Below are 27,640 nucleotides of genomic sequence, written 5' to 3'. Positions count from 1 at the left end.
CCTGTGTCAGGGACTAAATGAGCTCACCACAGCCAATCAGAGAAGCACACTGCCTGCCCTCTCAGTACCTGAACCAGGGTCAGCACAGGTGTAGGGATGAATGGGGCTCAAGGAGCTTAGGTGTCTAGTACCAAGAGAGTTGTGCAGTTTTACCTTGCACCTTTCTCACTACGCACATGAGAGTCAAATTCTCTCAGTTAAACCATCTAACAATGACTTCAGTGGGAATTTTGCCAGCATAGAGACTGCACAGTCGGATCTGCACTTGTGGGTTGTTGTTGCCTAATGTAAAATTAACCCATTCTATTAACTAATGGTGTATAAATAAAGAACTTTTCATGATTACACTAAATCTATATCCAATGAACAGTTTATCATGAGCTGAGTCAGAGGCAAGCATGCCTGAGGTATTATATTAAGCATTTGAGAAGATGCATTGCTCATTGGTGAACTGTCTTCAGAGACTCTTTTCCTCTTATCACAGAATGTGTCTTTACAGCTTTTGATGTAAGAATAAAATCCCAGCCAATGGGAGCTGTGGGGGGCCATGCCGGCAGGGGTGTGCTGGCTGCTTCCGGGAGAGATGTGGGGCTGGGGTAGGCAGGGAGCCTACCTTAGCCCCACTGCGCTGCTGACGGGGAGGTGCCTGAGATAAATGTCACCTGGCGGGAGCCTGCACCCCAACCACCTGCCCCAGCCCTAAGCCCCCTCCCAGAGCCAGCACCCCATACCCGTTCCTGCACCCCAACACTCTGCCCCAAACTCCCTCCCAGAGCCCACACCCTGCACCCCCTCCTTCACCCCAACAATCTGCCCCAGCCCAGAGCCCCCTCCTACACCCAAACTCCCTCCCAGAGCTTGCACCCCTCAACCCCTTCTGCACCCCAAGCCCCTGCCCCAGGCTCAGCCTTGGAGCCCCCTCCCACACTCCGAACCACTCAGCCCCAACCTAGAGCCAGCACGCCAACCCCCTGGCCTAGCCCGATGAAAGTGAGTGAGGGTGGAGGAGAGCAAGCGATGGAGGAAGGGTGGATGGAGTGAGCGGCGCAGGGCCTTGGGGAAGGGGTGGGTTACATCCTGGGTTGCATTTAAATTCAGAAAGTGATCTTGTGAGTAAAAGGGTTGGGGACCATTGAACTAGACCATCTAGTTTGACTTCCCCTAAATCACAGGCCATTAAATTTCACCTCTGACTTGTGTTTGACTATAGCATATTCTGTAGAAGGCATCCAGTCTTGATGTGACAACATCCCCCCCAAAAAAATAAAAAAATTTTAAAAAATGGAGCATCTACCACTTCCTTTGGTAGTTTGTTCTAATGGTTAATCACTGTTAAACATTTGTCCTTTATTTTTAATCTGAATTGGTCTTATTTCTAATTTGAATTTGTTGTGAGTATTAGCAATGCCAAATGGAAGCAGGGCTGGACCTCCTAGGTTTGCTGGGACTATCAAGCCTTTAACATTTATAAGATTTATAACAAGTTTCTTATTGTTCTCAAATCTTTGCATTTTAAATTGCCCTCCTTACTGTTTGAGCCAAACACTGAAGCAGGATTGCAGGGCAATATGCAGGAGTGTGTGGTACATGTGTAATTTCAGCACACTCTCCAGCCTTTCAGGTAACTCTCAGCTATTCAGACACTGGTAGCCTAATGTGATGTCCAAATATACCTCAAAGCCAAGAAAGAATAAATACCAACTTCAGTTCAGGTAAAACAAAGGAGAAAATGGTACGTAAAAGAAAACAAAAGACAACTTCAAAGTTGTTTAATCTGAGACGTGGGCTTTCCAACCCTGTCATTTGGGTAGAAGGGGTTGTGGGTTTGTTTTTTTCCCTCCTTCTCATTAATCTGCTCTTCAGAAGTTTGGAAAGCTGCAGTTTCTCATTATGTAATCCTTCTAGAATTAACTCCTTGTGTGCGCTATCACATTAGGCAATAGATAGATGTCTAAAACAAGTTACAGGATGGCAAGGAGCCAAATGTTGGGGGTGTTATAATGGAGTATCTGTTATTAAGAGGGGAGTTGATTGTGTGCATCAGGAGGTGGTTTCTTTACATAAGGAGAAGCCTTGCAAAGAGCAACCTTCTAAAGAAAGAGCAGTGAATCACTAGCTTATTTAACTGCTTTCCTCACAAGGAGATATTGCACAAACTCCATATGCTTCATTGTGGCACACAGACCTTATGCTTCTTCACTGAGTCTTACAGATCTATGAAGTCAAAAACAAGCTAAGCAATCTAGCAACTAACTTCAGCCTTTAAATAAACCAATGCTCTCCAGAGGGGTGCAAACTGAGTACTAGGTTGTCCTTTCAAGGTCCAGAATCTATCATCCAGCCTGCAAATCAGCTCTTGTATCATCTATGAGTAGAGTCCTACCAAATTCACAGTCCACTTTGGTCAATTTCACAGTCATGTGATTTTTAAAATTATGAAATTTCAGATTTAAATTGCTGAAATCATGAAATGTACGGTGTTGTAATTGTAGGGTTCCTGACCCAAAAAGGAGTTGTGAGGAGGTTGCAAGGTTATTGTAAGGGTGGGTTACGGTACTGCTACCCTTACTTCTGCACTGCTGCTAGTGGCAGCCCTGCCTTCAGAGCTGGGTAGCTGGAGAGCAGTGGCTGCTGGCAGGGAGCCCAGCTCTGAAGGCAGAGTCGCCACCAGCAGCAGCGCAGAAGTAAGAATGGCATGGTATGGTATTGCCTTTACTTCTGAGCTGCTGCCTGCAGAGCTGGGCCCTCAGTCAGCAGCCGCCACTCTCCAGCCGCCCAGCTCTGAAGGCAGCAGCGCAGGAGTAAGGGTGGCACGGTATGATATTGCCACCCTTACTTCTATGCTGCTGCTGGCAGAGGGCTGCCTTTAGAGCTGGGCGTCCGGCCAATATCTGTCACCCTCCAGCTACCCAGCTCTGAAGGAAGCGCAGAAATAAGGGTGGCAACACTGCGACCCCCCTAAGATAACATTGTGACCCCCCTGCAAATCCCTTTTGTGTCAGGACCCCCAGTTGGAGAAACACTGGTCTCCCCTGTGAAATCTGTAAAGTATAGGTAAAAGCACACGAAATACCAGATTTCATGGTCTGTGACACATTTTTCATGGCTGTGAATTTGGTAGGACCTTATCTATGAGGGGCTGCAGCATTCAAGTTACTTTTCAAAATAAGAGACTTACAAAATGTATCAAGTGTCCAAATCTCAAAATAGACCACCAGTCTCTCCGATCCTGGAAATCAACATCCAGAATTACTTTCAAACTGATCCAGTGCATGAATGAAGAACTAGATTGAAATCCTCCCCCACGCCTTGTGTGTGCGTGTCTCTGTAAGTAAAAGGAATATTACTCTTGCAAAGCTTAAAAAAAAATGGGAGATTAAATTGCATAATTAGATTATACTATGTGAATATATTTATGAATATGTGCAATTATTTCTTTTACGCATAGAACTCTTGAGAGATCAATTGCTATTATTTCCATTGCTACCTATGTGCTTTCTAAAGTTGGTTACCTATAGAGTAGAGTAAAGAAGCTAGAGTAACTGCAACTAGAGTAAAGAAGCACAGTGCAAGGTCTACAGCTCTTTAGTGAAATCTTGTTTTTCTTTCATTCATTCATTTAAGAAGAGAGATGAGAATGAAGCTGATAGCTCCCACTCCAGGGACACCAGGTACCATTTAATTGGCCAAGGACCCAAGATTTTCTACAAATCCTTGCTTGTTCCAGATTTTAAGATATCCAACTGTCTTACAATGCAAGAGGACTATAAACAATCCTTAAAGGGACACTGTCAACACAATACTCAAGAGAAAAAATTCCTCCGCTGATCAACTAATAGTATAATCAATTATTCAAGCTAAAAGTATTTTTGTAATCAAATTTACTTCTCACCATTTATAGAGTATTGCCAGATTAAAGTTTTAAAAAACATGAACCCCACAATAATCATGAGATTGAGCTAGAAATCATGAGTTTGAAAAATAACAAACATTGGGTTATTTTATCTGTTTTCTGGGTTTTGAGCCTTTAGAGGTCAAGTTTCCACATTTTTTTTCTGCAACCATGAAAACTAGAAAGTTACTTAATATTTTTTACACACACACACACACACACATATAATATGAAAGCTGAGCTTCTTACACAATCACAGGACTGCCGTAGCTGGAGCTTTAAGAAAAAACACTAAATACCATTAGACTTGGAAATCTGGCAACACTGTATTAACTGTCTGAACTTCAGACAAGGCAACAAAACTAGACTGGTGAGTTTCTCTTTATGCAAAAATTATATATATTTGATTGATTCCATCTATCCCCACTCTTTGTGTGACACCTGTCATCTTAGGTCCTGATCCTTCAAAGCCTTGAGGCTCAGTCCTCCAGTGCTCATGTGAATGGAAACACTGAACAGATCCTCAGCTAGTGTCAATCGTCATAGCTCCACTGAAGTCACTCTGGCTCAGTGCGGCTACTCGCATGTGTTTAAAGAACTAAGCATGAAGGCTAAGGACTGAATAACGTTATGCACGCAAGTAGGTGTTTGACTTCAGTGGAGCTGTGACAATTTACACCAGTTAAGGATCTGGCCCACACACTCCACTGGAACTATTCATGGTTTTAAGCATGTACCCCAGCAATGGTTGCAGGACTGGACTCTTCATGTCAGAGACTGCATCGTCACATCTGTTTGTACAGTGCCTACCACAGTGAGGCCGCAATTGTGACTGGGATCTCTGAGGATTACTACAATATAAAGAAAACAATAAATAAGTAATACTTTATTACCAATAAACAAGAGTCCAATTCACTTCCTTGTTGTCACACTTCCATGCAGTTCTGTTGTGTTTGGGCTTCCAGCACCTCTGAGAATGTACAGGCATATTAGATTTGGGTGTTGTTGTTTTTTTAATTTTCATTGACATGTTTTAAAAGAAAACATCAAGAAAAACATATCTATTCATGTTAAGTTTTGTTAATTTCTGTTATACTTAGTTCTTTTAAATCCCAAAACTAGTTGTCTGTTTAAAACATTTGAAAACTAAAGAAGAGGAATAAATTGATAAACATTAACAAAATCTGCAACAATAGAAGAAATGTGAGTAATAATGACCTTTTGTTTCTAGACATATTATGTTCCCAGATTTAATCCTTCACAATCTGCTGCTAAAGGTTTGATTTTGCTAGTCACATACTATTTTAAAAGTGTATCAGCTCAAGAATAATAGCATAAAACATTTTATTTAAAAAAAAACCCCTCTCTCTTTTCAAGAAACAGCCAAATGCCAGTGTAAAGATTCAGGTACCAGTGAGAAATAAAATGGGTTTCTCCATAAAGAGCTAGTCCATATAGCCCACAGCTAATACACACATATACACACAGTTTTATTAAAAGAGCATCTTGACAGCACTCTCTCTCCCCTTTAATGACTCGTCTCTAATGATACCTTTTACATATCTGTGCTGCTATGCAATAAACTTTGCACAAACTAAAAGGGCAGAGGAAAAGTGAACTATCTTTTCAATAGCAGCAAGTCCCACTACAGTGTCTTGTTTCTTCTGCTTTTTACCCCCCCTTCATTTTTATTTTTTCCTCTTTCTGCCCACCTGATCCTTTTTAACGGTTGTGGGACAGAAGCTGCAGGGACATATTGGTAAATCTTGACCTGCCAGTGGAACAGAGCTGGATACATCTCTTTCTGGAATCAGTGGGTGCCACTCCATCCATTTGCAAAGGAGGCACCCCAGAGAGTCACATCCTGCCAGACTATGAGCTAGGGACCTAAACTCTGATTGGTTACATGGCACCACATCACTCTGCCAAAAGATCTTCAAGTCACCCCACAGCCTGGTGTTTAATAATGTATCTACGGGCTGGTGTGTGGTAGGTGGAGGCACAAAGTTTCTGGCTTGATAATATTTTGGTCCTATATACTTCCCCCGACTTTGGATACCTGGCTGAGGTGCACATGACATAGTAAGAGGCTTTCCTCCTGAGCTCTAAAAGGTGGCAGCTCCACCATGCTTTCATCATCTACTTCTAGTTTTCACCCTCTCTGAAACCTTCTTACAGCCACTTAAAATGGAATGGTTTCAATGCTGGGGGTTTGCTGCTGGTTCACTGGGCCCAGCTTTTCCTAAAATTGTTGAATTGCCTTATGTACAGTGTCAAATTCTTTTGTTTTGGGTAATGAGTGCTTAAAACTAGATAGAAAAGAAATGTACTATTTTTAAGCCAAAGCTACACAGTTTTTTGCCTGTCCAAACCTCTGCTTTGGGAGCACACAATAAGATCATTTGATGGCTTCCTCCCATGATCCTATCCTAAAAGCTTGAGAGGAAAAGCAGAAGCACCAGAAGTACACATGACAAAATACATCAAACTAGGCTGTAGAGCAGAATTGGAAAATGGAAAACTCAGCAGGACCAATCAAGAGCCTTTCCTTTATCTCTGAGGACTTAACCATTTAATAGGAGATTTGGCTATATGGTTATCTCTACTTCCCAGCAATAATAAATTCTCCTTCTATAGTGCCGACCATCAGAAGATAGGCTTTAAAATCATGGGATTAAAAAAAGAAAAGGAGTACTTGTGGCACCTTAGAGACTAACAAATTTATTTGAGCATAAGCTTTTGTGAGCTACAGCTCACTTCATCAGATGAAGTGAGCTGTAGCTCATGAAAGCTTATGTTCAAATAAATTTGTTAGTCTCTAAGGTGCCAAAAGTCCTCCTGTTCTTTTTGCGGATACAGACTAACACGGCTGCTACTCTGAAACCTGGGATAAAAAAAATAAAAAAATAAATTTGGGGTGCTTATTGTTTTCCTTCTGGTTTCTGAGGCTTCAGGGTGCATTTGCTTCACATATTATTCACATTTCAAGCTTTTCTCCACACCATGACGCCTAGAAACTTACTTATTTTTGTTAAAATGAAAGCAGAGATTCTCTTGCAATCTCTTGATTCGAGCAGCTGGACTTTAAAAAAACCCCAAGTACCAAACATTGCAAGACTTGTGATAAAATCATCAGCATTGGCAACGTTAGTTAGCCACAAGATACCCAGAACTATAAAATATTAAATTCATTATGCTGGTGAAAATACCACTAAGTAGGGCCTATCAAAAATAGGTATGGTTTAACAGAAATAGTAATCTTTATAAAGCACCACAAATTCTGAAAAGACAGTTGATGAGTCTTCATGATTATAATGAAGCAATTGTGATATACAATTGATAACTCAGTGGTATATTCTCCTTTTGTTCCACGCATAGAGCCTGCCATGGATATTAATGGGAGCTTTGTGCCTCAGGTCCCAGAGTTAGTATTGAAGGATTGATTGTAAATTAAGGTATTGTATACAGTTCAATTAAACATCCATGGCTGGCCTGGGACAGCTACCTTGAGCTCACAGGGTTCTGGCTGTAGGGCTGTAAAACTGTGATGTAGAATGTTTGAGGGGGAACCCTCCCCCCTTGTGGGGTCCCAGCCCAAACCCAAATATGTACAGGGGGCGCTACAGGGCAGACATGCCTTTCAACTAAACTAAACTGTGTTTATAGTGCTGTCATGGTTAGGAAAAGTGACTAGACAAAAACAGTGCCTTCTTAATAAAAAAAAAAATCTGCCTTCTAAGTGCATTTAGAGTACAACACGATTACTTTATGTCAAATATAAGCATTTCCTACTCTTTATTCCTCTTCGCACTCCAGAAACAATACAGCTGGGGAGAGTGAGCTGGATGGTTTTTTGGAAGCTCTTATCCAGGTTTCAAATGCAGAACCGTTATTGTGGCTTATATGTGAGCCAAAAAAACAAAACCAACCAGCTTCATTTTCAGAAAGACGGATGTATCTGAGGGTGCTGGCAGTTAGGAAAACCCTCTTTTCAACCGCAAACTGAGCAGATTTGATCTTGAGTCCTTGAGGCTGTGTTTACACTGCAATTAAATACCCGTGGCTGGCCCATGCCAGCAGATTTGGTCTTGCGGGGCTCAGATTATGGGGCTGTTGAACTGCAGTGTAGACATACCCTGAGAGACAATAAGCACAGAACCTCAAGAGACGATTTTTACAGGATCACTTTTTAGAATGAAAATGCTCCATTCCGCTCTTGGTTCCCTTGTCCCTTGGACAGGAAGAGAAGGAGGATGGTACAATACTGGTTAATGAAGGAGGAGGGGAAAAAAAGCAAATACTAACAGTCAGCAAGAAAACAGCTGCACTATTCTGAAAAGGATTGTACTAGGAAGGAGGATCAAGACCAACCATAAGAAATCAGTGAAGGGTAGGAATTTTACAGAAAACTGTCTTATTCGTTTTGGCATCTCATGCCATATCCCTTCCTACACTCAAATGCCAGAATTATCAATATTTTGTCTCACTGACTTCAGTGTTGATTTTAGCTCAGATTGAGTGAACAGGAAAGAGAAAGCAGGCAAAGGAGTCTAGTGGGATGAAGAAAGAAAAGGGTCCACCTGTAATGAAACTGATGCTTTGCTTTCTATACCCCAAAGAAATTGGAATCGGCCATACTGTGAATCATTCTCTGTGAATGTGCAGTCTGAGTTGAGATTGAGATAGAGAGACCAGCTTGGCAAAAGCTTAGGAGATATTCCTCTGTTTTTTTGTTGACCCTTGTCTAGGACCTGGCTGCTATCTTCCAAATCTCCGTGCAGTGGCACCCACTGCCATATGCACATTATGTACAGTGTGTACTATTGGCAGTTGTGAGAAGCAGCAGCACTGGCTGCTCCACTGTCCCACTCAGGTATGGCCGCTGGCCCTCTGTCATGAAGGAGGGCCCAGAGAGCCAAAATGAAATGAGTGGTGCTGCGATCCCAATGCACCAGGTCATATCACTCATCAAGTCTGGCCCTGCCAGTCCCCCATCACGACTTAGGAGCCATGGAGCCAAACCTGAGAGGGCACAGTTGTGGGTGGGGTGACCAGCACTGCTGTTCCCAGCTGCTGACAGGGGGCCAGCTCCTGCTCTGGGCTCCCTCGTGGGGGCCTGCCAGGCCTCATCCTGCATCCAATAGCTTGTTTCCTCTTTCAGGGATGTGTAGTGACATTGCACCAGGGTAGATGGCGGGGAGTAAGCATGGCATGGACTCAGCAGGCGAAGGGGGTCAGCAGCTGCAGTGGAGATGGCCCCAGAGGGATAGACAGCGTGTACCAGGGGAAAAATTTCTGGGGTGCCCCTGCTTTGTCTGGTCTCTCTTTGCTTCTGGTAGTAGTAGAAGGCAGAAACTTAGTATCTTATTTTGACTACATGAGTCATGAACTCTGACAAGTAAACTTTTAGTACAGTAGACACTCATAAGTAACAACATATCGGTGCCCTTTTACTATGTTGCTCCTAAGTGGCTGTTGCTGTTATGGGGAGTGTTGACAATTCACAGGAGGAAAAGTGTTCCCAGGGGAAATGTTGCTCATAAGCAGCAGTTGCTCTTACAAAGTGTTGCTGCAAACAAGCATCTCCTGTACAGCCGCTATGTCTTAAGACTCTTCTTCGTCTAAATTGGGATTAAGTAACATAGTGAAGGAAATTTCTTAACTATACAATAAGAGGTAACTTTTCATGTGCCAGCTCCACCTTTCACACCGCTTAAATTTTGCTAGGCAAGTCCATGCTGCATGTTGTTGTGACTTGAAAAAATCACAACAACACTGTCAAGAAAACAATAGCCCCTGCCATTTATACATGTGACAGTTAAACAAATTAAATCATTGCAAAGAAATACTGAACTTCTGCAGAATTGTCAGGTTGCAATCAATTAAAGCACTCAGTAGGTCTCATCCTTATATAGGACCTAATCCTGCTCCCACTGATGTCTACAGAGTTTTGCACTTACTGCAGCTGCATAGGGACCTGAAATAGCTCCTTTTTCGTACCTGTAATCCTCTACCATATGATCATCCAAAGGGCATTAGACACAGCTGACAACTACTTTGCACCATGGCAGTTGGAATTGCAATGTCCCATCCCTGCTGATGTTTATGTTCGACAGTACAGAACTCGTCTTTATGCCATTCAAAATGGCAGTCTGTAAAGCTAATACATATGCCACTATGAGTTTTGTTCTACTGTTGGTGTTTATAGTGGATTTATTATTTCAGTGCTGCAATGTTTGTGTGTGCATGCATGTAAGATTCAACTATATAAACAAAGAGGACTCCAGAATAAGAGTGTACACATGGAGATATTTCAGAATAGATACTGTGCTCTAAATTCACACCCTACCTTACTCCAAATTAACTTTCGAGAATAGACAAGTCCAAACACTATAAATATGCATCATATAATGGAATCATAGAGACAAATTTACATATGCTGACCTGGACAAGCCCACTATCTCTAGTTAGGACAAGGATGGTCTTTGTCTTATACATGCATATAATGGGGTCCCACGATTGCACTGGGGCCTTTGGGCACAATATATTAGGTAATAACTCCTCCTCAAAGGAGGTCTTTTCCCCAACTGATTTTTAAGTACTAATTTCTTCCTAAAGAATCTTCAACAACACCATTAAAAGGATAAAGAATAGCTCTTTGAAACTGGAGTTTTATTTTTTTTTAAATTGGGCTGATGTTTTAAAAGTTAAAATACTGGTCTCTGGAATAAACAAAGACTTCCAGTGGCAATATTTTATATTTCTATAATATCCGTCATCCCAAAGGCTCCCAAAACACTTTATAAACGACGGGCAAAAACTTGACATTCCTACTCTGTCAAAAAAAAAAAGGTTACTCACGTCTCGTAACTGTTGTTCTTCGAGATGTGTGTTCATGTCCATTCCAATCAGGTGTGTGCACGCGCACGTGCATGGTGGTTGGAAGATTTTTCCCCTAGCAGCATCTGTCAGGCTAGCCTCAGTGCCCCAGGGAGTCGCGCATTCATGGCGCTCAATATAGAGCCCTGACAACCCACCACCCCTTTAGTTCCTTCTTGCTGGCTACTTGGACAGAGGGGTAGGAGGGTGGGTATTGGAATGGACATGAACAACACATCTCAAAGAACAACAGTTACGAGAAGTGAGTAATCATTTTTTCTTCTTCGAGTGCTTGTTCATGCCCATTCCAATCAGGTGACTCCCAAGCCAAGTTCAGAAGATGGGGTCAGAGCTGTCCACTGATTGGAGTACTGCTCATCCGAAGGCTGCATCGTCTCTTGCCTGCTGGGTAATCGCATAATGCACGGCAAAAGTATGTATGTAGGACCACGTTGCCACTCTGCAGATTTCCTGGGTGGGAACCTGAGCCAGGAATGCTGTAGACGAAGCCTGCACCCTGGTGGAGTGCACAGTGACCAGAGGTGCGGGAACACCTGCCAAGTCGTAGCACTCACAGATACAGGACACAAGCCATGACAAGATGCTTTGGGATGAAATCAGCTGACCTTTCATCCTGTCCATCACTGCCATGAACAACTGGACCGATTTTCTGAACAGTTTCGTTCTCTCGATGTAAAAAGGCCAACGCCCTGCCAACATCCAGAAAGTGGAGTCTCTGCTCCCTGCTGCTGGAATGAGGTCTAGGGTAGAAAACCGGCAGGAAGATGTCCTGGTTGATGTAAAACTGTGAGACAACTTTCGGGAGAAAAGCAGGGTGAGGCCTGAGCTGAACCTTGTCCTTATAGAACATGGTGTAGGGAGGCTCTGATGTCAAGGCCCTGAGCTCAGACAACCTCCTGGCCGAGGTTATTGCTACCAGGAACATAACCTTGTAAGACAGATACAGCAGGGAACATGTTGCTAAGGGCTCAAAGGGGGGCCACCTCATGAGCCTAGAAAGGACCAAGCTGAGGTTCCAGGCAGGGACTGGCTGATGGATGTGAGGTTATAACCTGTCGAGTCCCTTTAGGAATCAGCTGACCATGGGGGTTAGCAAATACCAAGCGGTCCTGCACACCCAGGTGGAAGGCCGAGATTGCAGCTAAGTGCACCCATATAGAAGACGAGAGACCCTCCTGCTTCAGATGGAGGAGGTAGTCCAGAATGTGTGGCACTGAAGCTAGCGTCGGGGGTGAACAGCGGTGCACTGACCAGATTGAAAATCTCTTCCACTTGGCTCTTGTAAAGGATTTCCTACTGCCAAGGAAGACCTGTCTAACCTGGTCTGAACAGGAAAGCTCCAACGGATTTAACCATGGAGCTTCCAAGCCGTGAGATGGAGCAACTGAAGATTCAGGTGCTGGAGACGTCCGTGATCTTGTGTGAGAAGGTCCAAGGAGAGGGGTAAGGTAATTGGGGCTCCCACAGACCTGTCTAGGAGAGATGTGTACCAGTGTTGATGCGACCAGGCCTGTGGTATCAGTATGACCCGAGCTCGATCCCTGCGGATCTTGAGCAGCACCTTGTGAACGAGCGGTATGGGTGGAAAGGCGTATAGGAGAGAACCTCCCCAATGGAGGAGGAACGCATCCGTGCTGGAGCCCGGGCTGTGATTTTGGAACTGCTGGCACTTCCTGTTGCATCACATGCAGAAGAGGTCTATTAGGGGAAACCTCCACCTCTGGAAGATTGAAATTGCGACGTCCGGGCAAAGGGACCACTCCTGGCTGTGGAATGACCTGCTGAGGTGGTCCGCCAGCTTGTTCTGAACCCCGGGAAGGTACGACACCTGCAGGTGAATTGAATGTTCTTCACAGAAGTCCCACAGCATGAGGGCTTCTTGGCACAGGGGAGAGGAGCCTGTTTGTTGATATAGAACATTGCTGTCATATTGTACGTCATGACTGATACACATTGCCTGGTTAGGTAAGGACAGAACGTCTGACATGCTAGGTGCACCGCTCTGAGCTCTCTGACACTGATGTGGAGATGCAGATCTGCTTGCAACCAGAGGCCTTGAGTTCTGTGGTCGCCCAGATAAACTCCCCAGCCCAAGTCTGAAGTATCCGTGGCTGCGGGGCAGCAAAGGGAACTCCTAAGCACACCTCCTGAGCGTTGATCCACCACTGGAGGGAGTCGAGGACATGGCGAGGCAGGGTCACGAGCCTTTCCAAACCGTCCTAGGCTGGGCGATATACTGACGCGAGCCATGACTGGAGTGATCGAAGCCTGAGTCTCATGTGCTGCACAACATAGGTACAGGCAGCCATGTGCCCAAGGAGTTTCAGGCAGTTTCTCACTATAGTGATAGGGAACTGCATGACGCCTTGGATTATGTCATTGAAACCTCACCTGTGGCAGGTATTCTTGGCTTGGGTCCAGTCCAGTACTGCCCCTACGAACTCTATCATCTGGATGGGAGACAGAGTCAATTTTGCTTCGTTTAGAAGTAGACCCAGGCTGTCGAAGGTGGCTCTGATAAATGGGACCTGAGTTTCCACTTGGGTCCTGGAGAGGCCTTTGATCAGCCAGTCGTCAAGGTATGCAAACACCTGTACCTGGTGCCTCCGCAAGAACACAGCGACAACTGCCATGCACTTGATGAATACTCGACGTGCTGCTGACTAGCCGAACGGGAGGACAGTGAATTGGTAGTGGGTACCGTTGACCACAAACCTGAGATACTTCCTGTGGAGCTAAGTGATTACAATGTGAAAGTACGTGTCCTTCAAGTAGAGGGTGGCATACCAGTCTCCTGGATCTAGTGAGGGGACGATGGAGGACAAGGAGACCATGCGGAACTTGAGTTTCTTTACGAACTTGTTGAGTTCTCGCAGTTCCAGAATAGGCCTGAGGCCGCCCTTGGCTTTTGGTATTAGGAAATACCGGGAATAGAAGCCCTCTTCCCTGTGCTCCTGAGGAACCTCCTCCACTGCCCTTTGCGATAGGAGCAACTGCACCTTCTGGATGAGGAGTTGCTCGTGAGAAGGGTCCCTGAAGAGGGATAGGGAAGGGGTTGGAAGGGTGGGAGGGCACAGAACTGGATGGAGTATCCCCTCTCTCCCATGCAGAGCACCCAGTGTTCCGAAGTGATACAGGACCGTGTAGAAAGGGGATAATCAGCAAGAAAAGGTAAGGCGGGGTAGATCCAGTTTTTGATTTGGTGTGCCGTTCTCGACTGTACCTTCAAAAGGCCTGTTTAGGGCCAGAGCTTGGGCTGGCCAGAGCCCTGGCCTGAGGATGGGTGTTGCCTCCTCCTGCCACTTCTGTTCCTCCTCTGAGAACCGTCCTGTCGGTTCTGCTGATGGAATCTCGAAGGAGGTTGCAGTCAGAAGTGTCTCTGCTGTGTGGCGGGAGTGTGCAGGCCCAATGACTTGAGGATGGCTCGTGAGTCTTGTCTGTCTTTTCAGAAAACAGTCAACCGTCAAATGGGAGGTCCTGAATAGTTTGCTGGACCTCATAAGGGAGCCCCGAGACGTGGATCCAGGACCCCCTCCTCATGGCTACCCCAGTCACCATGATCCTAGTTGCGGCATCTGCAGCATCCAATGCGGCCTGGAGGGAAGCCCGGGAGACTAGCTTCCCCTTATCCACCACGGCCAAGAACTTGGTTCAGGAGTCTGACGGGAGGAGCTCCGTAAATTTGGCCATCGCTGCACAGGTGTTATATGAGTACCTGCTGACATGGCCTGTTGGTTCAGGATATGGAGCTGCAGACCCTCTGTAGAATAGACCTTTCTCCCAACAAGGTCTAGACGTTTAGCCTCCCTGTTTTTTGGGGAGGACCCTTGAAAGCCCTGTCTCTCACGCTGGTTAGCAGCGTCCACAACAAGAGAGTCAGTGGGTGGGTGTGAGTATAAATGTTCATACCCTCTGGAGGGCATGAAATAATGCCTCTCATTGAGCTTGGCAGTGGGCGGCAAGGAAACTGGGGTCTGCCACAGGGTCTTGGTGGTGTCCACAATGGTTTCAATAAGTGGAAGGGCAATACGGGAAGTTCCTGAGGGGGTGAGGATGTCCATCATGGGATCAGCCTCCTCGACTACCTCCTCAGCCTTAATGCCCAGACCCTGAGCAGCCCTGTACAGCAACTGCTGCGGCACCCTGTTGTCCTTGAGCGCCAGGGCTATGGCTGTACCCCCCAATGCCTCATCAGGTGATGAAAAAGAGGAAACGCTGATAAGGAGCGGATGCTCCCTGCCATCCACCCCTAGGGGGTCTCTAGACTCTCAGGGCAGCGTCGGTGCCAGTGGTGTGCTCAATGGTGCCGAGGCTGCAGACACCAGACCAAGTGTTGGCGCTGTCATCAGTATGATGGGAACCATCGATGGAACCAGTTCTGATCCACTTGTCTATGCCGACAAAGACGGAGGGCCCATTGCTGGCATCAGCGCCAGGGCCATCGGTGCCTACGCCATAGTCGCTGTCGACAACGGTGCTGGCATGGAAGTTGGGCATTTCAGCGGTGCCGAGGATGGTGCCGGTGCCAAATCCGGTGCTGGAGTTAACGACGGTGTTGCTGTCAGAGGCGTTGGTGTGTAAGCAGGAGCTGAGGGAAGATGCATAGCCAATGGTGGGACAAAGGTGGCCGAGGCCACAGAAGATGCCACAAAGCGGTGACCTTGGGTCCCTCCCTGTCCTAGAAGAAAGGCCCAGGGGGTCCAGAAGGGCAACTGTGGTGGGTTCTGCCACTGCAGAGGCCATGCCTGGGACTCTCTCCTGTCTCTCCCAGACCACGATCTGTGGCTCCTGCTTCTCCTGGAGTGATAGGAATCAGACTCTGACTCCGAGGTCTCCGAGACTGAAGACCATGGAGGAGCTGAGCCACGGTGCCTCGAGAGCTCGGGGAGTGGGTAGGCTCTCTGTCCGAGTGCACCGGTGCCGAGGGACATGGAGAGGGGGAGTGCCTGGACATCACAGCTGGCTTCCCTCTTGACTGCACCTGGAGGCGGGGTGGGTCCCCCAGCACTGGAGGTTCCTCCCTCCTTGGAGAAGAGAACAGCGCCGTAAGGTGCAGGAGGTCCCGAGGAGCTTGGTAAGCTTCCCGCGTCGAAGGGAGCCATAGCTGCTGTGTAGGGACTGGCGGCTGTGGGGGGACCGGACTCAACTGCCTCGCCTGGGCAGGAGTCAACATGGCCCCAGTAGGGGATCCAGAGCTGTGGCCCGTCTGAGGTCTCACTTCTCCGGATTTAGACGGAGGTGAGCGGCTGTCCGGTTTCTTTTTCTTCCGAGGCACCAGCGAATGGGATCAGTGCCTGCTCTCAGCTGGGCTTCGTGAGGTGCCGTGTTGGTGCCGAGCATCTCAGGACGAGTCCTCTCTCGGTGCTGAGCTTGACGACAGTGTCGGGGGACTCCTCATCAAGGACGAAGCATTAGAAGCCGGGTCCCCTGAGCCAGGGTCGGAGTGGGGGCGTAGGGCTGCCTCCATGAGGATCACCTTAACCCGCTGTTCCCTTTCTTTAAGAGTTCTAGGGCGGAACTTGGGGCAGATCTTACAGCAATCCTTTTGGTGGCCCTCCCCTAGGCACAGTAAACACGAAGAGTGTGGATCGCGCTTTGTGCAGGGCACACAGTTTTTAAACCCCGGGGACTGCAGCATACCACAGCTCTGGGGAGGCGGAATGGGGGGGGACATGACCCAAAACAACTCTATACTAAGAACTCTAATACTATAACAGATACTAACATAACTATATACAGATAACTATAGAACACGCTTGCTAAGAAAGGGCTAAGGGAAGTTCCAGTTAACCGTCACTGGTGGTAAAAAGGAACTGAAGGGGTGGCAGGTCGGCAGGGCTCTATATTGAGCACCATGAAGGCGTGATTCCAGGGGGCACTGAGGCCGGCCTGATGGATGCTGCTAGGGGAAAAATCTTCCGGCCACCGTGCATGTGCGCGCGCACACACCTGACTGGAATGGACATGAACAAACACTCGAAGAAGAACTTCCATTGATGTCATCAGATTATAGAATCATAGAATATCAGTGTTGGAAGGGACCTCAGGAGGTCATCTCGTCCAACCTCCTGCTCAAAGCAGGACCAATCCCCAACTAAATCATCCCAGCCAGGGCTTTGTCAAGCCTGACCTTAAAAATATCTAAGGAAGGAAATTCCACCACCTCCCTAGGTAACGCATTCCAGTGCTTCACCACCCTCCTAGTCAAAAGGTTTTTCCTAATATCCAACCTAGACCTCCCCCACTGCAACTTGAGACCATTACTTCTCGTTCTATCATCAGCTACCACTGAGAACAGTCTAGATCCATCCTCTTTGGAACTCCCTTTCAGGTAGTTGAAAGCAGCTATCAAATCCCCCCATTCTTCTCTTCCACAGACTAAACAATCCCAGTTTCCTCAGCCTCTCCTCATAAGTCATGTGTTCCAGTCTCCTAATCATTTATGTTGCCCTCCGCTGGACTCTTTCCAATTTTTCCACATCCTTCTTGTTGTGTGGCGCCCAAAACTTGACACACTCCAGACGAGGCCTCACCAATGTCGAATAGAGGGGAACGATCACGTCCCTTGATCTGCTGGCAATGCCCTTACATATACATCCCAAAATGCCATTGGCCTTCTTGCCAGCAAGGGCACACTGTTGACTCATATCCAGCTTCTCGTCCACTGTAACCCCTAGGTCCTTTTCTGCAGAACTGCTGCTGAGCCATTCGGTCCCTAGTCTGTAGCGGTGCATGGGATTCTTCCGTCCTAAGTGCAGGACTCTACACTTGTCCTTGTTGAACCTCATCAGATTTCTTTTGGCCCAATCCTCTGATTTGTCTAGGGCCCTCTGTATCCTATCCCTACCCTCCAGCGGATCTACCTCTCCTCCCAGTTTAGTGTCATCTGCAAACTTGCTGAGGGTGCAATCCACACCATCCTCCAGATCATTTATGAAGATATTGAACAAAACCGGCCCGAGGACTGACCCTTGGGGCACTCCACTTGATACCAGCTGCCAACTAGACATGGAGCCATTGATCACTACCCGTTGAGCCCGACAATCTAGACAACTTTCTATCCACCTTATAGTCCATTCATCCAGCCCCTACTTCTTTAACTTGCTGGCAAGAATACTGTGGGAGACTGTGTCAAAAGCTTTGCTAATGTCAAGGAACAACACGTCCACTGCTTTCCCCTCATTCACAGAGCCAGTTATCTCATCATAGAAGGCAATTAGATTAGTCAGGCATGACTTGCCCTTGGTGAATCCATGCTGACTGTTCCTGATCACTTTCCTCTTCTCTAAGTGCTTCAGAATTGATTCCTTGAGGACCTGCTCCATGATTTTTCCAGGGACTGAGGTGAGGCTGACTGGCCTGTAGTTCCCAGGATCCTCTTTCTTCCCTTTTTTAAAGATGGGCACTACATTAGCCTTTTTCCAGTCGTCCGGGACTTCCCCCGATCACCATGAGTTTTCAAAGATAATGGCCAATGGCTCTGCAATCACATCCGCCAACTCCTTTAGCATTCTCGGATGCAGCGCATCCGGCCCCATGGACTTGTGCTCGTCCAGCTTTTCTAAATAGTCCCGTACCACTTCTTTCTCCACAGAGGGCTGGTCACCTCCTCCCCATGCTGTGCTGCCCAGTGCTAGATGAGATGGTTGAGTTCAGGATCCTGACACAAGGAAGAAAGGAGAGCAGCAGAATACGGACCCTGGACTTCAGAAAAGCAGACTTTGACTCCCTCAAGGAACTGATGGGCAGGATGCCCTGGGAGAATAACATGAGGGGGAAAGGAGTCCAGGAGAGCTGGCTGTATTTTAAAGAATCCTTATTGAGATTACTAGGACAAACCATCCCGATGTGTAGAAAGAATAGTAAATATGGCAGGCGACCAGCTTGGCTTAACAGTGAAATCCTTGCTGATCTTCAACACAAAAAAGAAGCTTACAAGAAGTGGAAGATTAGACAAATGAGCAGGGAAGAGTATAAAAATATTGCTTGGGCATGCAGGAGTGAAATCAGGAAGGCCAAATCACACCTGGAGTTGCAGCTAGCAAGAGATGTTAAGAGTAACATCTTCAGGTATGTTAGCAACAAGAAAAAAGTCAAGGAAAGTGTGGGCCCCTTACTGAATGAGGGAGGCAACCTAGTGACAGAGGATGTGGAAAAAGCTAATGTACTCAATGCTTTTTTTGCCTCTGTCTTCACGAACAAGGTCAGCTCCCAGACTACTGCACTGGGCAGCACAGCATGGGGAGGAGGTGACCAGCCCTCTGTGGAGAAGATCAAACTTATCTGTCTGACTAGGATTTTATACTGTGCTCATCACCATGGTATCAGAGTGCCTCAGCCTTGGCTAAGAAAGAACTATGTACAGTCTAGCAAGACTTTCAGGATTTAGCCCAATTTATATTCACCTCACTGAACTGGAGCCCCTTCTGGAGCAGATGGCAAAAGCCAGGTATACAGATATAGTTTCACAACAGTGTGAGGAGAAGCAATATGGTCAAGGACCAAACAACCTTCTGTTGCAAAATGTACATGGGATCTTTAACCTTCACGAAGAGGACTTTGTGTTTTTAATACAACATCCAAAGCACCGAAATACAATACTAGAAATAACAAAAGGCAGAGCTACCAAGAGCAGCTTTCATGCTACACCGTTTTAATATATACTCAATTCCAAGGAAACAGGAGCCAAACCACAGAAAAAGCAGTATCTAATGTCCTTCTTAATCTTTCTTTGGAGACCACAGACAATTGTAAAAAAACAGTACCTGATTTTAAAGGGTGTCAGGGCAATACACAGGGTCTAAATCTAGCAAGAAAAAAAAAAAGGCAGAGAAGCCTCAAAATGTCATGCCTGCCAAAATATCATATACAATAACATTACAAAACAAGGATCTATACACCAGTGATAAACTATACATAAGTCAAGTTCTTTCTCTCTCTACCTCAGCACTATTCACTAATTTTAAACCTTGTCCCACGAGAAGGTACAAACTTCTTTAATATAGCCCACACTGAACTGTTATTAAGACATGCATCTTGCTACATAAACAGCTCCAAACAACAGCCTCAGAAAGCTATTTGTAGTGTTATGTATACAGCCAACTTTTAGTTAATGTTAAGTGGTACTAAATGTTCTGTTCCCTTCCGCCAGTGTATTTTTAGAAGGAACAGCACATTTTACTGGAAATGTATAATGTGTTGAAAGTAAGCTTCAGATTTTTACTTAAGTGTACTAGGGGAAAAAAAGATCCTGGAGTTCTAAATATAGTTGAAAATGCCTTTTGTAGTTTTAGAATCACTGAAAGAACCTACACTGTTTTCCACTGTCGGAATGAATTGATTGGGCATTTTCTCCAAGGAGATCTATAGTAACATTGCCTGTTTCTTCCATTCTTTTTAAGTACTACATAGAACTGCCATCAAGTGAACTTTTCAAAAGCTTTATGTGAAAGAAGAGTGTTGCTGTGCTACAGCTTCAAAAGAAGAATTGAGTAATCAATGTGTTAATTAAAAGACTTCTTACAGAGAAGCTTTTTTTAAACTGTAAACTCAAGGCCCTTGATTCTGCTATGGAGACCTTTGTGTGCTATTGATGGATTTTTACACTTACCCAAGCGCCACTATGTATCACTCACCCCTTGCCCCTGTATACACTTGCACACGTGCATGCACACACGGATTTGCTTGTTGGTTAATACTGGAATATAACTACTTGAATTTTCTGCCTGATTTTAGCCATAAAACAGTACAAAATGTAACTCCTTGTCCTAGCTAAAAGGTCATGCTGCCCCATTTTTCAAGAATTATTTTATACCCACAGAATCTTCTACCTTGAAGACATTTGCTTACCTCCAGCATTTTTTCTTTCCAGTTGTGGTACCTCTTCCAAGATGCTACCAGAAATTATTTTATGATATTCATTTCCATACACAGACCCCTCAAGGACTCTGACACCAAACAAATAACACGCAAGTGAAGGACATCACTATTTCAATGTAAAGTCCATATCCAAAATAAGAAAAACAATTTAAAACTTCACATAAAGAAGAAGAAAAAAAAATGGTCACTCTAAACTAAGATTCATCCATGCAAGCAAACCAACAGTATATTGACTATTTTTTAAGCCTGTTGGCACTTTTACAGTTAACTTGCTGCATTTGAAATTGAATCAATACTTCTAATTATGTCAATTACAGTCTTATAAATAGAGTGATCTACAATGGAGGTGAAACCAGGATATAACTTGATAATGGATTCTGGATATGCCTTAGCATAGTTTTCAGATCAATATACATCATTTATGCAAATACAAATTGCTCAGAGATTGATTATGAAGTTGAATTTAAATGATTGGTATGTTTTTGTAGCTTGACTAATAAAAAACGACTCTGTACCCTTTTCTTCAAAACTTATAACTAATAGCCTGAATCTCCAATGCTTGAAGAAAGGTAGAGCTTTTTAATGTACACTAGCAAAATTAAATTGTTTTATTATCTTTAAGCTTATCGATGTAATCTAAGGTGTCCACGGTCTTTCAATATTTCCATCCATCTACAAAAGTACTTGGCGTATCAAGTGTATAGGTTAGTTTCCAACAAGCACAGAAAGACAATCCTGTTTTGAAGGACACGCTGTAGCGTTGCTCTTTTAAAATCTAAAAGCCCAAATCTGCTCTTATTAATGTCAATGGCCAAACCCCCATTGACTTCACTGGGATCTCCCAGGAACCGCAGCTGCAAAAGGAGCAGAACTTGGGGCTGTCGGGCGGCCCCACACCAGCAGCTCCACTGGCACAGCTCTACCACCCCCAGCCCGGCCCTTTCACGCAGCTGCATCTCCTGAGTCCTTGTTCCTTGAGGTCTGTACACCAGAAGTCTGGCGCAGTGAGAGGAGGACAGACCCCCCTCCCTTGGTAATGTGGGATGGATGTGGATCATGGGGAGGGAACAGGGAGAGTGCGAGGCGGGGAGGAGTCATGTGGGTGGTCACCTGGGGAGGTCACATGCTCCGCCTTTTTGTCCCTCCCCTAGTGCTTTTTATGCTGTGCCTTTTAGATTATATATAGGGGGACTGACTGACCATGTGATTTCAGTCCCAGGAGACCCACCTTTTGGAAGCTCTATACTCCATTCAGGAATGCTACAGTTGGGACTGAGCAGTCACATACTATATTTTGGGGCATATTCACATGTACCTGTGGGTGCTGACGGCTTCTGTGGCTGTATGTAGAATTTGAAACCTGGATCGATCCCATGGTCCGATTCCAGAGATAGCCTTATGGTGAAACACTTGGCTTGACTTAATTATTTCCACACCATATAGACTAATCTGCATACTTAGATTCCGCTGGTGAGTTCCTAACTAACATTACTTGACTGCAGAATTTCTAATTACAAGTATTACCATTTCTAATCTTCTGCAGCTCCGCCTGCTGTGTCTGCATCCGAGTCATCACATTACAAGGTCCTCTATTGTCTTACTGCATTTTTCTCAGGCCTTCCAATGTTAATAAACCAGAATAATAAAAAACTAGGATAACAGCAAGTCTAATCAGGATGAAAGTACATTTTAGTTTTAGGCTCTCTAATAATGGGGGACAACTGCAAGCTAATACAAGCTTAACAGAAGCAGACTTAACAGAGAAGACTGAGACTTCCTGATCAAGCTACAAAGAACTTGCACTGAAGTGAGAGATGCAAGAAATAAACACCAATGCAATCAGTTGCAGAAAGATTGAGATCGTTTAAGGATTTGGACTAAACACAGCTATTGGAGTTCAGCACAAATAAATACAAAATAAGAGAAGGAGCAAAGAATTTGAAGAGTGAATATCAGGTAAATGGAAAGGTGAGACAGAACAGAAAGCAGAAAACAGATCTCAGAGTTGTGACACAAAATAAACAATCCCTAACACTATCAACCCAAATGTTGAAATGCAGTGAGGAAAGGAAACAGAACACCAGTACAAGTGTATAGAGTAAATTTATGGAGGTGATATTAATATTATACTATTAGGCACTGGTTAGACATCACCTAGTGACTTGTCAGTGTTCTCCTTAGAACAAACAGGTCAAGCCACTTTGCTCCTTTTCACTCGGCAATCTGCTTTCATTATTTCTCAATGTCTGCTCTAAAATAAGCTACACAGTGGCCACTGGCCATCTTTAAATCTACAAAGCTTAAAATCTCAGCAGTGGTGAAGAAAGCAGCAGAAAATTATAGCTCACATGAGAGAAGTACAGGATCAAGAGAAAAGTTTAATTTGTCTGTGCTGGGTAGTGAATTTGGAGAGCAAAAATTATTATGTGTACAGAGACAGGCATAACAACCTCTCAGTTTACACCCATGAACCTGACTATACACAGCACTGGTCAAAACCCTCTGTGAAAAGAGATATACCAATGAAATCAGTCCTCTGAATGGAGAAGAGGAGATTTTGTAGGGATGGGAAAAAACTGGCCAAATTCTCTATCATAGCCAAAAACTGGAAATGCCTGTGTCCTCTGATAAAGGCTATGGGGCCAACATTCAGGGAACCATCTGCTCACTTAGTGCCTCATCAATGTAGCAGGGCAACGTGCACAGCAATACTAGTTCCATCTTAAATCCATGCTAGGACTCACATACAAGGTGTACTCACTCTATCAGATCAAGTTGTGGGGCCAACACTTCCTACCTTTAACATCAAATCAAAACACAATAACACCACTTTCCCGATCCCATCTCAGTTCATAATGAATGTAGTACCCAGTCTGTGGGTTCATACTGGAGTTGCAGCCTCACCCACTGAGTCTCAATTATATATGTAAAGTCAGGGGCCTCATCCTTAATGCAATTATGGATGGTGATGGTTTTGTGAACCATTGAACTTGCAGTCAATAGCATGAACCATACAGCAGCACTCAGACAACTGTAACTCTATCCTATAGTGACACCAATGGGGGGGAAGAGGACCTGGAAAAAAAATCTAATGTGTCTTTAAAATTCAGTTTAAACTAATCTAACACTGCAAATATTATTATGCTTAACTGTAACCTTACAGCATGATGTCACTGTAGGAAGAAGTTAAATTATGGAAATGCACAGTTAAGGCACCCAAATAAACTTAACTTGATTGGAACTTTTAAAAGGTTAACCTGAACTCTGAATTTCCTGGATTTAGAATGCTTGTTTGGGGATAATTACAACATCCTTGTAATTGACAATGTCTTCTGCAGTTTCCACGGTATGCATCCGACGAAGTGAGCTGTAGCTCACGAAAGCTCATGCTCAAATAAATTGGTTAGTCTCTAAGGTGCCACAAGTACTCCTTTTCTTTTTGCGAATACAGACTAACACGGCTGTTACTCTGAAACATCCTTGTGATGATTTTTACCTCAAATTACTCATACATATACTCTGCCTTAAATCCATCTTAACATACTGTTTGTCTGGGAATAGTAAGAGAGAGTCAGTTGAAAATGTTCCAAAACTTTTCAAAATTTTAGTGAAAAAATGGCGAAAATTTTTTCCCCTCCCCATCTCCCTCACACTCTAATGCTAATAATCATTATACTCATAATTATTATCTAGTTTTGTCCCTAAGATCCCATCAAAGAGAGAATTAACTCTTCAACATATCCTATTTCTTCCCTGTGATTATGACACTAATAAAAATACAGAATAACATATTCCATCTCACTCAGACAAAGGGAGCACAGAGACTGCAAAAAAACCAAACAAATAAATACACAGTTGTTTAAAACCATTCTTTAGAAATAATTATGACAAATCTCTCCGCAAGTAAGCTTGATTTTTCACCCGGCACCTTGATTGCACATTATGCCGTGTGGAGTTTTGCTTGCTGCTCACCAATTGTAACCTCTGTGCCTCATGAATGCCACTGTTTAACATTCAAACTGCTTTGTCTCTTCCTGATATATGCCTCTTCCTCCCTGCCTTTCCTTTCCCTTTTCCTGTCATCCTTTGTTCTGCCCCTGATAAAGGCCTCTGCATACTGAAACCCAGTGGGACATGACTGGAGGCAATAAGTATGGCAGTAAAGCAGCAGGGTTTCTACGTAGTAAAGTCTTGCAGCATATACTGCTTACCCAGGTGTCACTTAGATGGGCTTTGAGAATTCCTGTCTCCTGCCCTTTCCTCCCTGAAGAGTGAGACACCTGTCTCAAATGCATTTCTTGGAACTTGTACATGGCTTCTTTGGCCTGAATTCTCATTGATACTAAGGCCATTTGCACCACTCTAACAGTAGAAAGGGGCCTTAAAGTATATTTATGCCCACTGTAAGGCTTCTTTACTGCCATAGTGGTATATGGGGCCTTAGTATAAATTACAGTCATGCCCTTTGTCATTTAACTTTGTCAATACTCAATTTAACAAATAATGCTAGAAGCAGCACTATATTATCTTAAAACCTTGATGGTCTGTTTATGCGTGGTTCATAGGAAGTACCAAAAAGATAATAAAACAACAATAACAAACTTTACGATATTATGGTGATTTTCTTCCTAGTATTTCAAAGTTTTTCACAAATATTAATGAATTATGTCTCACAACACCCCATTAGAGGTATACAAGTATTAATTTATTATTATTAATATTTCCATATTGCAGATAAAGAAACTGGACAAGGAACAATCGAGGGTCTGATTCTGTAAGGTAATGAGTACCGTTTGCAAACCACTAAGCAATCTAACTCCCAATGAAGTGGATGAGAGTTGAGGGAACTCAGCAGCTCACATAAACTTCCCACATGATCAGGCTCAAAATGACTTGCCTAAGGTCAAACAAGAAGTCAGTGGCAGGACAGAAACAGGCTATGTACAAAGTTTACTAAAAAGAAAAAAAATATGATACATACAGTAATGTGAAACTGCAATATATAAATTCCTCATTCAATTAAAAGCAAAACTGCACTCAAGATACAGCACTGGATTGCTTGGCTCAACCATTCTGACTTGGAGTACACATAACTCTTTAAAGTTCAGTTAGAGATAAATTATGCCAGTATATTGCTCTCCTGATTAACACAAATGGTCAGAAAAGATAATTAATCGTACAAAGCCCTATTCAGGTCTCATCTCATCTCTTGCTCACTGACCATAAACAATTTTTCAGGTAACTTCCACCCCCACACTAAAAAGAGAGCATTAGCTGAACTGAATTCTGTAGTAGTTTTCCTACTGTATATATAATGGTAGTTAAAATAAAACTGATTTCAGACTCTCTGTACTTAGAGAGATCAGCATGTGAATTACAGCCCAATTCCATTCCCACTGAACTCAATAGCAAAACTCCTATTAATAGCAGTGGGAGCACAAACAGGTCCACTATTAGAAAATGAGGGCCAGATCCTCAGCTGGAGTAAATGGTGTAGCTCCACTGACATCAAAGGACCTATGCCGATTTATACTAGCTGAGTACCCTGCCCAGGATTATTTACCTCATATGCTCAAAATTAGCACTGTTGTACTTTAAACCTCTTGTAAAAAAATTTCTGAAATAATTTTTAAAATGCTATTCCTAGTTCTGCCCCGCTGCCTTAAAATGTGTGGCTCAGTTGTCTGCAATGCTTTAAAAATCTCAACATTAGCCTTTAGTATTTTGTGTAGATAATAAAAAAAGGCAAAAATGCAATAGCACTCCAATCTAACCTCCTTTTTTCCCCTCCCTAAAATCTCCAAAAGCTACACACTTTAATTTCCTGTAGTTAAATCTGAACATCTAATTAAAAATGTGTTAGCACCCATAAGACTGATGCATATTGAGAAAAAAGGAGAGTGGACTGGCTTGTCTGCAATTGGCACTTTTATCATAAGGCATTTAAAAAGCCTGACAGCTAATGCTCTTTACTAAGGAAATGCAAACTACATACCTCCAAAGGAAATTATAATGGTTAATGAGATTTGGTTTGGTTTGTGCATCATATTACCTGCTTTTCAGAAGGAATGATGCAGCCTTCTATAGAAGCAGATACGACTTTAGGTGGGAGCTGAAAAGGATAGATTTGAACATAAGATTTATCTCAAAGTACGTGTCCTTGTTTATATACTCTGTCATTTTTCATATCCACCTTTAACCATTATACCTCCTTAGCAATAGAAGTCAGGTTCTTAATTATCTGGAATTTTTCATTTTAACGAAGGGAAACAAAGATCTTCATGAACATGCTCACATCTATAACTTATTTACAATGTGTTCTCAGAGTTACAATAACTCAGGGCGCTAAAGGTGGAAGTCACAACACACTAGCTACAGTATTAATGCTTTGAAAGATTACTAGCCAAACAAGAATTTTTATTAGTCAGCCTTTCGTGTTATATGTGCTCTGCAGGGACTTTGAAAGACCAGAGCTTACTGCATTTTCTGACAATTTTACTAACTAGCCTAGGATATTATTATATTAGATGGTGATTTACTAGTTCTATTCAGTCCTGACACTAAAGATGTTTTATGTAAAATTAGGTCTTAAAACAAAGATTCTCTTCCCAAGAGGGGAAAAAATAAAAACAAACAAACAAAACTGTTCTACATTTAGGCTACAGAAGTGAACATCTGCAGGATCTGAACAAGAAAGCTGTTAACTGTCCAGTCCCGTTATGCAAGAACCAATTCATGTTCACATAAATCTCATCTGAAGACAAACTGCATTTGATGACAACCTGTGTAATGTTTATGTACCTAAAAGTTCTCCCATTGAAGATCCTAATGTTACATCAGAATCTCAGTGCCACTTCTTTATGTAAAAAGGAGAGTTATTTACCCATCAGCTGTACTCTCTGGAAGGTCACATCAAGTAATGATCCACATGCCTGGCTCTTGAGGTCTCCAGTGAGTGACAACAGGAGA

At 44.0% G+C, this 27,640-nt stretch overlaps 1 protein-coding gene across 13 annotated transcripts in view; it reads right to left on the bottom strand.

Moving 5' to 3' along the window:
• PHF21B (PHD finger protein 21B) overlaps positions 1–27,640 on the bottom strand; it is a 205,982-nt gene that overhangs the window by 96,094 nt on the left and 82,248 nt on the right. For 5 of the 13 annotated variants that reach the window (XM_077825637.1, XM_077825607.1, XM_077825589.1 and 2 more), the window contains one exon: positions 26,724–26,783. The exons of 7 other annotated variants lie outside the window; for them this stretch is intronic. In XM_077825637.1, the coding sequence (XP_077681763.1) occupies positions 26,724–26,783 (60 nt within the window). Of the gene's footprint in view, positions 1–3,178; positions 3,326–4,785; positions 4,863–26,723; positions 26,784–27,640 lie in introns of all 13 variants that reach the window. One more of the 13 variants, XM_077825645.1, reaches the window with a different exon arrangement.

Source organism: Eretmochelys imbricata, chromosome 1 (assembly GCF_965152235.1).
Source record: "Eretmochelys imbricata isolate rEreImb1 chromosome 1, rEreImb1.hap1, whole genome shotgun sequence".
Classification (NCBI taxonomy): Eukaryota; Metazoa; Chordata; order Testudines; family Cheloniidae; genus Eretmochelys; species Eretmochelys imbricata.
This window is presented reverse-complemented; position numbering and strand designations above follow the sequence as displayed.